An 18,916-nucleotide genomic window follows, 5' to 3' on the forward strand; every position below is an offset into this window, starting at 1 on the left:
CTGACTAAAGCTGAACTTCAGCTCAGCACTACCACAACACTTGTGGATGTTGACCCTCCCTACTCCTCCCAGGGCTTTGAATCAAATCTCTTCCAATGCAGCAGCTCTAGCATTTATTTTTCATGCAGTCCACATGTAACCAGACAGGTGAGGGCTCCAGCATTTTGCCATCTTCTCTCTCTTAGGGACAGATGACTCCCTGAGTAGCCAAACCCTCTCTGCTACCACATAAGGCTGGCATTGTTTGTTTTTAATTGGTCTTCTCCTCAGATTAACTCAGGAACCATCTAATGTGATGACTCATAATGGTAAGAGAATAAGCAATTCCCAACCTCAAAGATGCTTTTTAGGTTTGCTTTCTTCATTTCTTTATTTCAGCATTCTGGGATGTGATGCCAGCTCCTGAGCCCTGCCTTTCCTTTCTCTCTGAACAAACCTAACATTCCTCTCTGGGAAATACACTTCATGGTTCCGATGTCATGACTTCTTCCCAATTTTACTTTGTGACAACAGTTACCTGTTCAGCGCTGACCTTCCAGAAGGATATGTCAGTGGAGAAACATTGAAACAAGGATTTCATCACCTAGGACATTAAAATCCATTTGTGCAAGAGCCTCCCTGAAGAATGTAAATGAGTGGAAATCCACAGGTCTAATAATACCATCAACTATAGATGTGCAAGACCTCAATGAAGTTCCAGCACATTACAGTAATTCTCACGCCATAGCTACAAACCAGCAGTAGTAATGAAATTTTTACTATAAAACTGCAAAGAGACATAGGTTGCTTAGTATTGGTTTCCTCTTTGTCCCAGTTTCCAAGTGGTAATTAAAATGATGACTGCAAAAAAAATCAGACTTTTTAATTAATATTTATATATATATACCAGTTACTCTGCTTGCCATACAGACCCTTATGATTACTGCAGCTGGCCTCCTGCACAATATAGATTATGAAATTTCACCAAGGGAGACCTGTGCCAAGCCTTTAACACATGACAAGAAGCTATGAGCTTTGGCTGAAAAACAGCAAACTATGGAAAAATGACCACATTTGTAAGTAAGACCTTCCCATGTAAACTACTACTAAATTCACTACTCATTAGGCTTAACTAGTCAAGTCTCATCTCTCATCAATCTACATCTATGTGGGACAGGTTATAAAAGTCCCAGATTCAAATAACCTCTTGAAGCCACAGGTCTGCTATAACATAAAGCACTTAAATCTGATTTCCCTTCCAGTTATATTCCTCGAGGCGGAGTCATTCCTCAAACTTTAACATTGTCATTTCAAAACGAGATGCCACTGAGCTACTTCACTGTATTCTGTGAGGGAGGTTTTCCAGACATCAAATTGTTCCCAGAGCCCTTTTCAGTTTGCCAGCATCCTTTTCATGATAAATCATGGACACCAACCAAAGAATCCACAGAATACATGTGTTTTGTTGTTTATACACCTGACAATCACATTTTCTTCTCTGAGCCACCACTTTGGCAGCTCATGTTTAACTGGCTGTCAACCATGGCAACTTAGTTTGTTTCCAATGTCGTCTACATGGTGATTTCCATACTTGACACTCTAATCATCCGCGAACTTCACATGCTACAGTTTTGTCCTCTTTTAAATTATCTGTGAAGATACTGATTCAAAAATAATCCTTTTTTTCATTTTCTTCAAACAGATTAAGTAGAAAATTATTTATTACATCTGGGTTTTTTTTATATTCCTCTGTATGTTGAATTTCAGCCTGCTGTTATTACACTTGCAAATATTTTAAGTGAGGCATCAGTGCCAAGCCTTAAGCATCTAAGGATGGTATGTCAGCAGTTTGTCAAGTGAAGCTGTAATCTCATAAACAAAACTGAGCTTGACAATTCCCATCTTTCAGTGATGTTACAATCAATACCATGTTTATTAACTTCTCAGGTTGCCTGGGAGAGTAAGGAAATCAATTTTTCTATCCCTCCCCTTTAATCCAACTGAATAAAATATACTTTAAAGGGAAACACCTTCCTCTAGGCACTATCATCACACTTGTGAAGCCATTTGTGTGCTGTGCAGCCAGGAGAACAATTAGAACTTTATCTAAAAAGTCAATTTTTTAGGAGTCAAATTTGCAGCACATACTTGGAGGAATATGAGCAAGGGCACAGTAACCATTTGTTAAATTAATGAAAGGAAAATATTACTGTAAAGCTCAGCGGCAACAAGATGTGAGGAAATCAACTGAATGCAAAAAATTGGCTTGTGCATCATGTGACAGCTAAAACATGTTAGCATTTAACAGAAAATAAATGCACTAGCACCTTAGAAGAAAAAAAACCTAATTAATTAAAACCTCTTTCCTCTGTTTCCTTCCCCCCCCCCCCAAAACCACAATGTTGCCCTTTTCTGTAAAGCTCCGAAACGAAAAATTTCCAGTGAACTTCTCAGCAAGATTCCCAGGCTAACACACTTCTTGGGAAACCAAATAACAGCAGCAGTGACACAATCTGCCTCTAGTCTCTGGCAAGACTGTTGGGGCTTGTCTTAGAGAGAGAATTTTGCACAGAAATTTGAACGTGAAGTTTCTGGCTGCTGCTTCTGTGCCCAAACTTAGGGCACATGCAGAGAGGAGGAGAATTGAAGACATTAAGACAAATGGTAATTATAAAAATAAGTTATTGAATTTGAAATTAGAGGGTCAAAGGAAAGCAAAGCTGGTGTTTAATTTAAAACAAATACAGAAGAGAAACTGAAGAAGAGGAAAGGGGCAAGGAGAAGGGGAGGAAAGGCAAGGAGAAGGGGAGGAAAGGCAAGGAGAAGGGGAGGAAAGGCAAGGAGAAGGGGAGGAAAAGGAAGGGGGGGGAAAAGGAAGGGGGGGGAAAAGGAAGGGGGGGGAAAAAGGAAGGGGGGGGAAAAAGGAAGGGGGGGGAAAAAGGAAGGGGGGGGAAAAAGGAAGGGGGGGGAAAAAGGAAGGGGGGGGAAAAAGGAAGGGGGGGGAAAAAGGAAGGGGGGGGAAAAAGGAAGGGGGGGGAAAAAGGAAGGGGGGGGAAAAAGGAAGGGGGGGGAAAAAGGAAGGGGGGGGAAAAAGGAAGGGGGGGGAAAAAGGAAGGGGGGGGAAAAAGGAAGGGGGGGGGAAAAGGAAGGGGGGGGGAAAAAGGAAGGGGGGGAAAAAGGAAGGGGGGGGAAAAAGGAAGGGGGGGGAAAAAGGAAGGGGGGGGAAAAAGGAAGGGGGGGGAAAAAGGAAGGGGGGGGAAAAAGGAAGGGGGGGGAAAAAGGAAGGGGGGGGAAAAAGGAAGGGGGGGGAAAAAGGAAGGGGGGGGAAAAAGGAAGGGGGGGGAAAAAGGAAGGGGGGGGAAAAAGGAAGGGGGGGGAAAAAGGAAGGGGGGGGAAAAAGGAAGGGGGGGGAAAAAGGAAGGGGGGGGGAAAAAGGAAGGGGGGGGAAAAAGGAAGGGGGGGGAAAAGGAAGGGGGGGGAAAAGGAAGGGGGGGGAAAAAGGAAGGGGGGGGAAAAAGGAAGGGGGGGGAAAAAGGAAGGGGGGGGAAAAAGGAAGGGGGGGGAAAAAGGAAGGGGGGGGAAAAAGGAAGGGGGGGGAAAAAGGAAGGAGGGGAAAAAGGAAGGGGGGGGAAAAAGGAAGGGGGGGGAAAAAGGAAGGGGGGGGAAAAAGGAAAGGGGGAAAAAGGAAAGGGGGAAAAAGGAAAGGGGGAAAAAGGAAAGGGGGAAAAAGGAAAGGGGGAAAAAGGAAAGGGGGAAAGGGAAAAAAGGGAAAAATTGAGCCAGGAGGAAAAAAAGGCGGGAACTTAGGCAGAAGAAGTGTTTAAATTGCTGATTAAAGTGTTGAAACAGCACAAAATGTATTGTATTCAATTAAACTACCCTCATTTTGAAACTGATTTGATTATAGACTGCAATGAGCAATTTAGATTGTTTTAACTGAAACAATTTTTCCTCTCAGACCTGTTTCTGTTGCTGATTTACATACTGTTCTTTGCTTGTGCAGCAAAGTTGGGTCAGCTTCACATTCCGCAGTAGCAGTGCTGTGCTGCATGGCTTGTATCAGCCACACAAACTGTGTGAGTATTAAACGAAGACTAAAACGAGCAACTAAAACTATAATGGAAAATAAATATGTCAGAAAAATCGCAGATAGGCCACATTTTACAGTGAAAGTTTACATGAAAAAATTTGAGAACCAAACCATGTCCTTACACTGAACACGTACCTTTAAGTTTAAAGGCTAGAACTGGGTGAAATAAATACGATGACCCTTGCTAAATAGTCTGTTTTACATGTGAGGGAACTGAACAGCCCTACAAAGGCTGGAGAAAGAAATATAAATGTTTCTGAGCACAGCTTACTCCGATATTGGGCAGTGCGATTATTCCAGATTATATCAAGGTTTTCCTTCTGGCATCTGTCAGGCATAGTAACCAGCAGTGCTGAGGAATCTGCTCCCTATTTTCCAGTCTGATTGGTTAGGCAGTCTCCAGCACTCTTATGCCATAGATATGTTACTGGCCACTAACACAAACACTTGGTACAACATCAGAAACAGATTTACAAACTATTTATTTAAGGTTAAATTTGTCGAATTAATGGGGAATAGAACTGTTTCCAAAGGGCATATTTGCAGTGTGGGGGAATCAAGAGTGGTACTTACAAAATGGCATAAAAATAGGAGATATTAAGAAATAAAAAAGTAATCTAGGGCAGCTTTAAAACAGCAGCAACTGTTGTACTGATAAAACAGAGCATACCAGAATTTCAGAAAGATTCACTAAGAATAAGCACCTCAGAAAAAACATACAAGATAGATTGGTGTCACCAGTAAAATGCAGCGAACTCTTCTGGTCAAGCTGGAGGAGAAAACTTTTGGTAGAGGTAGAGGAGGCTACTATTTCAACCCAAGAAAATACTCTCCAGAACTCTCATCTTTTACTCACAAAATATACACCAGGAATCATCCTACAAACACCAATGTTCCCTCTTTTGTTCTGAAGGCATGCATTTTCCATTCCTACCAAAATAAATTTTATGGCCAAATTTGCAGCTTGTAACTGATTAAAATAAAAGTATGTTATCAGTGCAATTCTTTCTGCTTTTTCTGTTTGTGTGCTCGCAAGAAATAACTTCTTCGTACATTTTTTCCCAACACAACACTTCACTGTAGGTGAAGTGCAGATGTTTACACATCTGCAAGGTGTTTACACACTTAGGCCTCAAGACCTCCAAACTGCTTAAGAGGTTTGCCTTTGGAAAAAATATTTTATCAACTTAAGAAACACAGTGGAACATTCAGAAAAGCAACATTCTCTTTCAAAATAAGGCAAGTCATGAAATCACAAAAACACACCACCATTGGAGACTCTATCATGTGCCTGGAAACTGGCATGAGAAAGTGAAATGAGTAAGGGAGCCAAAATTTCCGACCTTAAGTCTTCAAAAGTGATACTGCAAAGCCAGTTAGAACAGGTAAAAATTATATTAGAAATGAAAATTAATATACCAGAAGAACTGAGTTAAAGCCTGAGCAACCCAGTGCTGTGCTACTGTCTGCAAGTATAATAGTATATACTAACTGAAATTTATAAAATCCAAACACTCCTTAGAAATCAAAAGCAGTAGCTGGGTTTCCACCCTTTTAAGAAGTTACAATAATTAGAAATACAATCCCCACAGCAACATGTTTTGGAATTGTAATTTTTTTTCACCTGGGAGTCTTTTATTCACTAGAGGACAAGAACAAGGAGTTTTCACCTTTGCAAAACTGTTTCTTAAAACCACCGACTTGTAGCTCTTTTGGAAATATTTTTGCATTAACTCTGGCACTTATGCCAATAACTGGAAAAGAAGAGAACGCTGCTCACATTTAAAACAGTGGAAAAAATGTTGCTTTGTTTCTTCCAAGGAGCGCTTCTATTATAATTAAGGCTCTAGTAACATTTCCTTCAGGAAATGTCTCTCACACACATGGCCAGCTGCTGGCCCTGCTCCTCCTGGTCTGAGTCCCACGAGACATCCAAGTATGTGCCTCATTCTGATCAAGCAGGCAGTCCCACTAGAGTGCACAGAATTATTAACATGTTTAATTATTGGCAGTCACTTTGGTGCCCTTCTGAATCAGGCCCTTTCATATCATTTTGAATTATCCTGCAATGGAAGCCATAATAGGATAAAATCTAGGAAGCAAAAAGGAAGAAAGAAGCCCCAAATTTACAAATGTACAGAAAGTTTTCATAATGCACCTTACTTAGGGAAGTCTAATTTGAATTCTTCTATATGGTTGGAGTATTGCCCTTGCTGGTTCCACAAACCACCATCCCGCACGCAGACTCGTAAATAAGCTATATTTTAACAACAACACAAAGACTCTTGCTCTGGCTTTTGAAAGTAAAAGGTTCTTTATTAGAAAGCAGAGATGATTTTTCCAGCTGACAGTGGATTTCTTCAAAGATGCCAACGGTATCTGAATCAAACCCAGCCAGGAGGCAGCAATTTCAGAAGAGCTAGGTCTGAAATTTATTACTCCCTTTTCCATCAATTTCCAGCAGTCCCTCAAATGCACAGTTTTTACAACTACAAAAATACATGCTCTTTGTAAACAGGAACAATGACTGGCAGCCCCAAAGGAAGAAAAAGACTCTCTAATCTCTCCTCGGGCAGAATAAACAAAGTTCTCCATCTCTGAAAGCTCTCAGTAAGATACTAATGGATGAATGGAACAATCTCAGCCTGAAAAAAAAATCCCAACAAACAAATCAGCCCCCCCCAAATCCTTCTAAACCAGATAAATGTTGCTCTTCCCTGTTTGGTGTCTCTGGTATACTTCAGCAATGCAGACAAAATATCCTGACAAACCAAACTTGCACTGGTACTTCTGTGACCAGCCAACAACACTTGGAAGGAAAAAGAGAAATCTGAAATGAACCAGCAGAACGCTGCAAGGAATAACTAATAAAATGCACCCCTAGTTTAAAGGACATTTTGATGGTACCTCAGTAAAAAGTGTCACACCCCCTTGAAAGGTCACATTTATTCACAAAAGAACAATTGCTCAGCCACAGAAGCCACGTATTTCTGAAAGAATCCACAGTGTAGACTTACAGTGTAAAAGCTGTGTCTTCTTCCAAATGGACTAAATTAGTAATTTTACTAATACATGCATTAGTAAAAAAAAAAGAAAATAAAAATTTTGAGACTCCTATTAGAACAGTGAAAATGCAATTGGGTTTTGTCACCCTGGGGATTTAGATTGCTCCAGGACAAACACTGTGGTAACTAATAACCAATTGTGTATTATTGAGAATAGCAAATAGTCCAATACAGCATAATGACTGTCTTTGATGGAAATCAGTGGTAAAGACCTGGGATGAAGAGCACTGAAGCCATTCAAAGCAGTCCCAGCTCAAGAACACTCAGCAGGCAAGCACAGGGTGGGAGACACTTCCCATTTGGATACTTTTTATGTAAAAGCCAAGTGAACTCTTAAGGCGTGTGCTGTGCTTTTTGCTGCCACAAAACTTGCAACTAACCTGCGTAGCTTATTTTTTTCCACAAGCAAGCCTCCAGCATGAGTCTCATGCTCATCAGAGCTACAAATGGCTGTAAGGGCAAGTTATTAACCTAAGCTTTTTGTCAAATGAGGCTCTCAGAAGAGTCAAGGACACTGATTAACAAACTATGTAATTCCCCCCATCCCCTTCCTCCCATTTTAAACCAGGCTCACGGTAGGTTTGGGTTTTGACTCTTGGAGTTTTTACAGGTAAATTTGAACGGGGTCTGGAGCAAGAGAGCAGCTCTGATCACGGGGGAAGGAAAGCTGGCAGCTTCCAGCCACCCACCACTGCCTAATTTGTGGGAGCAGATGGAGAACGACTTTTGGATGGACAGAGGCTCATTTCTGCATGCTTTTAAAACTTGGGAAACCACCATGGCATTCAGCAGAGGCACCAAGTGCGATGCATGTCTCCGGAGGTCAGTGCCGGCACAGAGTATGTGATACACTGCTCTCCCTCCAGCCCCCTTCACTTTGAAGACTTCTACTTTTCTGAAACCCATCCGTAAGTAAAATACCTCCACAGAAAAGTTTATTCCTACGTATATACATACATCTCGAACTTGGTCTGGTTCCAACACCACCGATAAGCCGTGCCTGTGCACACATTTCTCACAGCCCTGGACAAAAGCTGCACTCCACACCTTCGCAGCAAACACCCAGGGCAGCCCTGGTGTCCCCTCCCGGCACTCGGGCTTTGTTCAGAGATCCATTCTGCTGCACGGCCCAGCTCGCTAAACAAACACGAGGAGCAAACCTGCAGCGCTCATCCCGGCCCTGGCTAATGTATGCAATTACGCTAATTTGCGAAGAAGGCTGCCAGTGGAAACCAAATACGAGAACGTCAGCATTCCTGACTAGCGTGCCACGCTGCAGCCCGGCACAACAAGGAAAAGCTCCTTAACATTCCAAATGGGGCTTGGGATGGCCAGGGCTCTGGCTTGCCTCCGCTCCAGGATGGAGACCCTGCAGCGAGCCCCGGGAGGAGTTCAACAGCGAGGCCAAGGGGCCAGAACCCTCTCCTGTCTGCCTGGGCTATCCCAGCTTCCGAATAAATACAAGGCTCTTGGCTGCAGGAAATGAAACTGTGGTTGGGATGGAGATTAGACTGCAGCCCCAAGTGGAGTAGGTCTACCGCGAGTGCTACCTACAGACCGGCCATTTAGCGCACAAACCTCTAAAGAGGCATCGTTCTCCTCACCAAGGTGACCGCCAGGCTTTTTTGCTTATCCCAAACCACAGTGTTGGGAGCTGGCAAGGCGTCATCCGATGAAACCTGTCCTATTGCCCCTCCAGGTCCTCAGCCAGATCCAAACCTTCGCCTTCTCCCGTATCTTAACCACTCCCGCCAGACAAAACAGCCAGGCTATTCCAGCAATTGTAAAGATGTCCTTGATTCAGCAGCCTTGCTCCCAATCTCTTTTTTTCCACTAAATAAAAAAGCAACATTTTCTGCTCAAAAAAGACCAGTGGATCCTTGGTGGTGTACTGGCGTGTCAAACACTTACAGTAAAACAAAACCGCTAAAGTTAAGAATCCTCATGGTGCATTTACAAGATTAAGATGGTCAGTGTAAGAGAGCAAGATGTTCTTCTGTTTTCCATGATTCCTGAGACTGCAATGCACGATGCTAAAGCCTTTCACTGAAAGAACTACTGCGATAGCCCCTGTCTATCTGATTAAACTTCACTTACTGTCTGTCACTTTTAAACACAAACCTATGCCCTATCAAGCATGACTCAGATTGAAACCAACATGTTAAAAGCAAAAAATAAATACTACACCCGAGGAAGCAAAGCCTAAGCAGTTAACACCTTTTCTCCATAAAAATATGCTCATTAACTTGGGCCGACAATGAGTCTACCTGAGAAACTGCAGGAAACTTATCTGTGCTTCTTTCCTACTTACAGACAGAAATCAGCCACCATAGGAAAAAAAGAAAAAAAAAAAGAAAAAAAAAGAAAGAAAAAAAAAGAAAGAAAAAAAAAAAGAAAGAAAAAAAGAAAAAAAAAAAAGGAAGAGGAAGAAGAGGAACAAATACACAAGAAGTTTCCAAGCTTTTTCATCTCGTAAAGTCTCCCTGCACTAAAAAAAAAATATTAATAACCAAGTTTCCATAAACCACAAATTTTGCATTGAGACTTAAACACATCAGTAATATTTATGTTGCATTAACGCCTGATTTACACCACTCCAAAAGAAAACTTTCAGCGTGAAGACTGGGAAGGAAAAACAAACAAACAAAACCCTCGGAGACCTCAGCGCCCTGCCCTGCTTTCAGTCCCCGAGCCGGGCCACACGGTTCTGAGCGCGGCGGAGGAGCAGCCCCGGGGTGCGCTATTCCCAGCAGGCTCCACAGGGGCTCCGCCGAGCCCGGCGGGGCCGGGGGTGCTCGGTGCACCTCCAGAGACCCCCGAATCCCCCCAGCCCCGGCGCCCAGCGGCAGCCGTGCCCGCACCGCAGCGCTGCCCCAGGCCAGCCCGCCCTCCCCACCCTCCCCAGCTGCTGTCAGCCGCGCTCCCCGCCCGCTCCGGAGCTCCCCCGGACACGCCGCCGTCCCCGGAGCCGCCCCGGGGCCCCGGACGCGCGGGCTCCCCGCCGTGAACGCTCGCTTCTTCCCGCTGCCCCGCCACCCTCCGGTGTGGCACCTCGGGCCGGGCCCCGCTCAGCCCGGTGCCCCCCGGTGTCCCCGGGTTCCCGTGAGGTGCCCCGGCCGCGCAGGTGGCACCGCGCCGCCCCCGTGCCCCGCGTACCTGTTCGCCGCCCCCTCGCCGGCTGGGCTCCTGGAGAAGAAGCGAGAGAAAGTGCTGTGCCAGGAGGGGCCGGCCCGCCGCCGGCTGCCCCCGCCAGACATCCCCGGGAAGCTGACGGGACGGGAGACGCCGCCAGCAGCCGCCCGGCACCGAGTCCCCGCGGCGGCGGCAGGCGGGAGGGAGAGAGGGAGGGAGGGAGGCGGTGAACGCGTCCCTCCGCCCCGGGGAGGAGCCGCCGCTCCGCGCCCCCGCCCCTGCCTCGTGTGGGGCGGGCCGGGAGAGCCGCGCTCGGGGGCGGGGGTGGCTGTGGCAGCGGCAGGAGGAGGACAGGGGGGAGTCCCATCCGTGCCCCGGCAGGCGGGGAGGGCCCGGCCCCTGCCCTGCCGAGCTCCCGGGGCCGCGGGAGGGAAGCGATGGCTGCGGAGAGGGAAGGACCGCCGCACACTGCCCGCCGCACCCGGCCGGGAGGGTGGCGCGTTGTGTTTGGTTCGTGGTTCGGTGCCCTTTTTTTTTTTTTTTTTTTGTTAATGGGTGATAATTAGTGGGAACAAAGAGAAAAGATCAGAGGTAAAAAACAAACAAACAAACAAACAAAAAATAAACCTCTGAAGAAAAAGGTTAGGGAGCTTTGAGAATCCACGGTCTCTGACTGACTGCAAACGCCAGCGCCAGCCTACTGCTTTGTAAGGGGCCAGCTTTGAGCTCCTGCACTCGTTTGTCCATGCAAAGTCAGGAACATCTGTGCCTGCTGCCCAGCGCTGTAAACATTGGCATCCAACAAAGGTACACGGCAGCAACGGCTGGGGCTTCACCTCTCTGTCGCTTCAGGTTAAGTTCAGACCACGCTTGCTGACGAAAGGTGGCTTGGAAGAAAGGGATTCTCATGCCTCTTTAGAAGTTTACTTCCTAGAAAGGAGTTTGGTTTCGTTTTTTATTTAGTTTTGGGCTTTTTAATAATGAACGCTTCATTTTTCTCCCTCCGAGATTTGTGGCCACACTTAACATCAAACTATACCTACCGATGACCTTGCCATTCTGAAAGCACAGTGACAAATACTATCTTCATTTTATAGATCGAGATGATGCACAAAACCTTAGTGATTCAATGAGTGTGTTACTGGTAAGATAGACCAACCTTGACACAAGGATTTTAAATTCAGAGCCACATTTTCTCACCTTTGTGAGCATTTCTGCTGTTCTTTGTGACTTACTCCACCTTACACCTTAATATCAGCTCCTTTTTGCTTTGTACCATCTCACAGAACTGCGGAATGGTTGAAGATGGAAGGGACTTTAGGCAGTCACCTGGTCCAATCCCCTGCTCAACCAGGACCACCTGGAGCAGATTGTCCAGGACTGTGTCCTGATGGCTTTGGAATATCTCCAACTTCAAGGTTTCTGGGTAACCTGTGCAAGTGATCACCTCTCTTCTGTAGGTTTTTTCCTAGTTGTTCACCTTGATCCATACCCAAACCTCTTAACCACTGTGTCATTGTGACAGGCAGATATGAAGCTGGTACTCTAGCCCATCTGCAGAACAGCAGCAATAAAACAGCCTGATAAAAAACTTACTGTCTGCTTTTCTGTCCTCTTTTTCCTACCTCATCTGTGAACAAATCTTTAAGAAATGTGCAAACAGCTCTGCTTTGTACAGTCCAAGTCTTATGTAGCTTTGATGTGGAATTTAAAACCACAGACACAGCTGGATATTGGATGTGCACTTCAATTTTTTACCAGTCAGAATTGGGACTAGCTGGTTGGATCACAGGTTACAAATAGTAACCAGTCACAAACCGAATTCAGGGACCAGCACTTAGTACACAAGGTTCTGTCCAGTTTTCAGTGTCCAGACAAGGAGCAGACAATTCTCTCAGTGATGCAGATGCCCCAAGCTTTGCACAAAGCCATGAAATGTTTCATTCCAGAACAGTAGAGAGGAAAACAAGAAAGCACATTTTTAGAGTACCTACACATAGTCACCAATTCTCAGAGAAATGCCAACTGGGGTTAAAACAGCAAAACGTAACAGCAGCTCACACTGGAACATTATAGAGGAGACACTCCTTCTGACATTCAAAATAGAAGTAATTAGGCTCCAAAACCAAATTAGAAAAGTGGCTATTTATTAGGACTGCACGAACAGGCTGCAGGGAGGCTTAGGCTCTCCGTGACTGTTTATTACTTTTAATTCTTCTTTGCCACATACATCTCACAGCTTCCCTACCTATTGCGTAAGTAAGATCTAATCCTTATAGCAAACCTGAATATAATAATTAGCATTTATAAAGCATCCGGTGTCTTCAAAGGATTTAAGCATTAATTAATCCTCGTAATCACCTCAGGATGTAGTTAAGTATAATATGGTGAGTGGTTTGCACACAGAGACAGTCAGAATACCTTGCTGCATCCAAAGGCTGTCCACATGTGCCCAGAGGGGCACCACAGGGCAGCATGAAGCATTACCAGGGCTCTGCTTGTCCAAGAACAAAGAGCCAACCTAATCAGAAATGCTAATCCCTAACAGTAACATTTTGTGCTCAAATCTGTTCCTCCTTTCTTCACTGCATCTAAAAGCAGAAAACACAGGAATGTATCACATGACAGTTCTACTGCAGGCAAATAATGAAAATATTAGAACTATTCAACATACTAAAACTGTATCAATATAAAAGATGAACATGGCACAGGTTAGAGAATCCATTTCTGATTTTTTTTGTACCCTGGAGTAATTGAGTATCCCGTGTCCTAAGAGTAAATAGTTTTGGCACACTTAAAATAATAAATGGGGAACTCAAATGTAGCCACCTACACCTCCAGCAAGGGGAGGAGAGGGGAGCTTTTAGGCAAAGCTGCAGTATCTGCCATGTGGCAGGTGGCCTCACACATTAGCACAGCTGCCAGCATTAACAGCAGCACCAACACGTGCAAGCCAAAACAGATGGGGCAAACAGGTTCCTTTCTGCCTCAGATTAAAGTGCTCACATGTGGCCCACATGAGGTAATAGGGCAACACCAAAGGCAGGGAGAAACCATTAAAACACAGTTGCAGAGGGATAGAGTTGCACAGAAGAGGAAAATGTCAAGCAGGGGCTCCCAATACATTTTTTCATAATTCATCCTGCCCAGAGTGTCACTTGAATGTCAAGTAAGAGTGGGGAGGGTGTGCTGTGCCTCTTCCACATCCACTTAATTTTTCTACTGCAATTCTGATTATAATGCTTGTGCAGCAGGGAAACCTCCCCCTTCTCTTCGCTGCTCTAGAGTGAGCAGATGGTGAAATTTTAATTGTGCTTTTTGTATTTCCTCCTTTTTATGGGTCCTTAAAATCTTGAGTCAAATCTTCTGTTTTGTTTGGATGATGGAAAGAAAATTTTGATGGAAAGCAAATTTCCATCATGCTGCTTTAGGAGGAGCCCTCCATTCACACCCTTCTTTTAAAACTTTCCTGATACATTAAATTAATAACCAGGGGAGAAATGTAGTCCAAAAACCTTCAAATGAAACATTTTGCCTGCAAGCACATTTCATGCAACTATTAAATGAAAACAACATCCTCAAACTGTTTCCATTGTTGGACCACTACAATAAGAAGCGCTCTTATGTGTTGAGGTGCAACTCTCCTATGCAAAAGCAAAGTTCAGTTTTCCATTTCATACACGTTAATGCATTTATCTATCGAAGTATTTTATATAGCTCTGCTACTTTTTAATAAGCACTCCCATTTTCCAGGCTCTTACAGAACATGTCTGCAGGTAGATTTGGCATAAATAGCAACAGTATTTTAATAATGAACAGGCCCTCACCTATCTTTTTCCTTTCCAGTCTATAATCTGTTACAGCAAGGTTTTTAAGAGGTGCCATGAGACCATGAATTAATAAATGCACATAAAGGAGTCATGGTGGGTAATATTTCCTAGCCATTTTTCACTGTGATCGTTGTCCAGATGTTGAAACAAATACAGATGACTTTCAAATCTCTAATCTATACTTTAAAATGAAGGCAACCAACAGAATGGAAGAGTTGGGTCTTGGCTATGTTATTACACAGATGAAGGATGTTAGCAAGGATTTCTAGGATTATTTTCTATCTAGCCATGACCTCCTGCTGTAAAGTATGTGCTGTGCAGCTTCCAGCAATCCTCATCCTTTAACTGTAAACACACAGTTCCTCCATTTGATTTACTGAAAATGGTTTAAAAGACTGCCACATGGTCAGCTGCTATTGTTCAAATGCCTTCATGTCTGGAGAAGACAGCTGGAAATTACTCATGGGGTTAAACAGCAGCTTCTGAGACCCGTAACTGTGTTCTTTATTATTTTGGGTAAGATTTACACATTGTGCTACACATGGCCAAAGTTCAGTCTGGGAATTAAAATCTTTAAATCATCTTTTTGGAAAGCTTCTTCTGTTTGTTTTCCACTCTATTTGTTTTTCCCCTGTAAATTTGTGACATTTACACCTACCCAGTAGAAGAAGTGCTAAAAGGGGAAACTAACGGTGAAGTACAAAATAAGAAACCACCAACCCACCTACAGAATCTTTTTTAAAGCAGACTTTCACTGCACCTGGGCATGTAACAAAAAGCATTCAAAAGCCTCATACTGTGGTGGGATGTATGTACCTAATTCCAAAAGATTTGACAACTGTCATCTAATTAGCACAGCTTGTCTGGGAGGCTCCCATGACATTTTTGACAACACCTCCTATCAATTAAACTTGTGTGAATCCAAAATAAAGATTAGGCTCACTTGTCCTCTTACCAAGTCAATGACTGCAAACCGCCCTACCCTAACTGGAGCTCAGGAAAGTCTGCATTTCATGTAATGAGGGCTCTGTAAAATCATCCTGCCCTGAGTCTGCTCACCTGCTAAGGCAATCTGTCTATTCACCTTCCACAAAAAACTGTGGTTAAACAAACTGCTTCAGTAAGCTGATTTCATCCAAATTCTAACATATATTGTAGATAGTGTAAAGAGCAGCACAGATAATTCAGTATTCATAAGAATGCAAGAGCTTTCAACAAGAGGTGTCTTACATGCAAATAAAAGAAATCCATGAAATACATTACCAGCTACTTATACATTGTAATTAATTTAACTTTTAATTAATGTAACTTTTCCACCTAGAATGTCTTTTGAATATCAGATGTGTGGTTAAAAATTCATATACACCTTTCTGTACAAATCTACCCACTTTCAAATATAAAATCAAATTACTATTCTAATGGGCTTTCTGTATTTCCATGCAAGTACATAAAAGTACATTTTAAATTTGTAGCTTACTAGGCAGTTTTAAATTGTGGTACAAGCCTATATATGGTAAATTTAAGCCTCTGGACAGCAGACTTGCCTTTTTAACTGCCTTTCAAATATTTGTTAAAACAAGTCCCTGGACCCCAAGTCTTCCTAGATCCACTGATTGCAGACACACCAATGCATCCCTTGTCTTTCCTGCTGGATTTCATAACACAATATTTTTTAACCCAATACTATGAATCCTTTGTAAGATATTATTAAAAATGTTGAAAGTTAGAATATATATATATATATCTATGTGTAAAGTAACCCCTTGCCACATTCAGACTGAGCTTGTGTATAAGCATATTCCAAAAGGAATAATCATTTTTAGTGTCTGCAGAAATACACTGCAAAATATTCTGTATATAAAAATGACTCTAAGTAGACCAGTTGCTAACAATTCTTATTCACCAGAATTCTTATGGATTGAGCTAAACAGGATCATAAAAGCTTTTGGCTGCTAATGTTGCGGAATCCCATCTGTTTTGTGGAACAACTTATTTTCCTCTCCATTTAAGCTTCCAGTAAGAAATTAAAAATACAAGAGAGAGAGAGAGAGAGAGGAAACAAAGAGGAGACCTTTTCTTATGTATGCAAATTATATCCATAAGTTATTCCAAATAGGGAGAAAATACTTCAATCTTATTACAGAACAAACAGAAAAACAGAGCCTAATGCTTGGCACACAAGTTCCACACAACAGTAAACAGACCGTGTAACACACAGAAAAAGGGTAAGAAAGAAATCTTAAAGGCCAAGTTTGTAAGAATTCAAGTGACTATTGATCAGACTTTGCCTGGTTAGCTGGGTAAGTAACAGCATTAACTGACCCCTCACACACACACTCATTTGTTTTGCAGGGGTTTTTTTTATTTTTTATTTTTTTATTTTTTATTTTTTTATTTTTAAGCCCAACACAACATAACCTTTAATAGGGGAAAGAGGATTTCTTTTAATACCCCAGAACAAAAATTCTGAGTAATCAATGTTTCTTCACTCAAGCATTCATTGTTAGTAAAGTCAGGGCAGAAAAGCTTTTTCTGCAAAGTAAATGCCATCACAAGGCAACATCTGGCTAATGGGAATAGGAACCTGAAACAGTCTTTTTATCTGATGTTATTCTTTAGAAATAGTTTTTGTATTTAATGCACAGCTCTGGTCCCATAAAATATGACTAAGAAGACTAAAGGGGCTTCTCTACAATGCAAGATGATATTTTATAGAATGCTCTTAGTGTAGTTCAGAAATAGTAGAGATACTCTGTGTTTTCCAATTTTCAGGGTGTGCTGAACTGCTGCTGAAAATAAAGGCTCACATTATCTCTGAGGTAAATCAATTCCCTGGATAAAGCTGTCAATTTTTCTTTATATTAGGAACTGATTGAAGTATTCCTATTTAGTCTGATGCCAGTATCAGATCACCTGTCATTCACTTCACAACGTAGGCATTGCTACAGCCTTTAAGAAATCACACAGATAATTTATATTCTGCATAAATTAAGGACTTACTTAGATGCATTACCTGACATCATGACAGAACACACACCTCAAGGAAAGCATGAGACTTATTACCCACAAAAAGAGGGGGTTTTAATGCTTTTTCTAATCATTGCATGATAGAGTAGACAGAGAACTAAGTAGTACTTTAACAGTTATGGAATGGGTAAAAAGGAAATTTGGTACTTAAAATATTCCTACAACCTGAGCGACATGATTTTGCCTGTATGCTTTTTAATGTTTTTTTTATTGTTTTTTTTGGTTTTTTTTTTTTAAGTTTTTATTTTTATTTCCAGGAACTGTAAAGCTACAGCATAGCTTTATTATATTATTGGTATATGCACCTATAATAACAGTGGTAAATCAGCACTGAAGTGGCTGTTCTGCAATTGTTTTCTAACATAACAGTGATTGATCTTATTTTATAATGGTACCAATGAAAGAAACAGTAAGACTCAAAACTTAATTGCAAATTACAGCAATACTTTCTAACCACTGGGTTGGATTAGTTAATGGATCAATTTAGCCTGCTTTGAAACTGCTGCCAAAAATTTTTTAGACCATTAACTTGCTCTTGATTTAAAACTCAGCAGAGGACTAAGAAAACAATTATGCATAGGTTCTAGGCATCTCAAAACAGAGTAACATCTCCCTGTTGAAAACTACCTAAGGATGTAAAAGATCACCTCAAAAAAGGAGGGTGAAGAGGGAATAAAAACAAGTATTACAAGAGAAAAGCACCACCTTTCCCAGCAGAAACATTCTACCCTTGAAAAGAAACCCTTCACCAGTCCTTACTCCTCTAAAGCAAGAATTAATGACTGGCCAACAACATCACCTCACAGATAAAAATGTTAAATCGGGTCCAAGATGCTTTAATGTAATCAACTGATGATGTAATACATGATGAACAAAATCCTTGGAATATTGCTATCACTGAAAACAATATCCACTTTCTGGTTCATTGGTTCCATTTGTTCCTCATTACACCAATTTTTAGAAACGTTTTTCCTTTTCAGTTTATACTAATAAATGTTGGTGGATAAGGTTAAAACAAAGAGACATTTACTTGCAGAGTGATATTTTAAGAAAAATTGCAAAGTTCTTTTCCTAGTAACACCTTTAAACCTGTGTGATCATAAATACAGATGATGCCAACAACAGCAGTGATGCCTGACAGACAACTCTTTTATTATTGACATAAAGATTTTAAAATTTAGTATTATTTATTCATGGCTGCCTGTTTTTCACAAGTGACATTATGCCATTTCCTTCAAGCTGCAAGTTACCCCTTAATCCCTGTCTAATGGTTATATCCTGTATTTGTGGAATAAACTTTCTCAGTTCCAAGTGAAGCATACTGCAAACTTGTATTTTTCCTAAATATTTTATTGGCATTATTCCTGGGGAACCTTGGCTTGTGGAGACCTCTTGCCAAGTTCTGCTGTTCTTTCACATGGTTCCAACCTCATGGTTTGAAAACTTTGGGATTGTTTCCCTCTTAATGGGCATGCCTCCACTCGTGCATTAATTCAGGTCATGAGGGTATTTTAAAGATAATCCTCACTAACAGCGCTTTTGTTTACATTGCAGAGTTGGCTGGGAGGACACGAACCGAATTCTTTTTGGATGAAACTACACCTCAAAGCTAAGAGTGCACAGCGTGCTCCAAGGACTGAGAAGCCCTTGGAAAGGCTCAGGCTGAAGGAAACTGAGGCCACACAGATTAGGACATCAGGCTCTCAGCACCAGCTCTCCTTGCTCTGTAAAAGCAGTTTGCTGGGGCTGCTCTCATTAGTCTGTACTGCCAAGCATCCACTTTAATCATTTAT

At 42.3% G+C, this 18,916-nt stretch overlaps 1 protein-coding gene across 1 annotated transcript in view; it reads right to left on the reverse strand.

Annotated features, from left to right (window-relative positions):
* The window catches only part of CRYBG3 (crystallin beta-gamma domain containing 3), an 82,741-nt gene extending 72,295 nt beyond the window's left edge, over positions 1-10,446 (reverse strand). Inside the window, exon 1 of the mRNA XM_058830509.1 lies at positions 10,291-10,446. Coding sequence (XP_058686492.1) covers positions 10,291-10,391 — 101 coding nt within the window. The 5' untranslated portion in view covers positions 10,392-10,446. The remainder of the gene's footprint in view (positions 1-10,290) is intronic.
* Between the last annotated feature and the right edge of the window lie 8,470 nt (positions 10,447-18,916).

The sequence above is a fragment of the Poecile atricapillus genome, chromosome 1 (assembly GCF_030490865.1).
Source record: "Poecile atricapillus isolate bPoeAtr1 chromosome 1, bPoeAtr1.hap1, whole genome shotgun sequence".
In the NCBI taxonomy this organism is placed as follows: Eukaryota; Metazoa; Chordata; class Aves; order Passeriformes; family Paridae; genus Poecile; species Poecile atricapillus.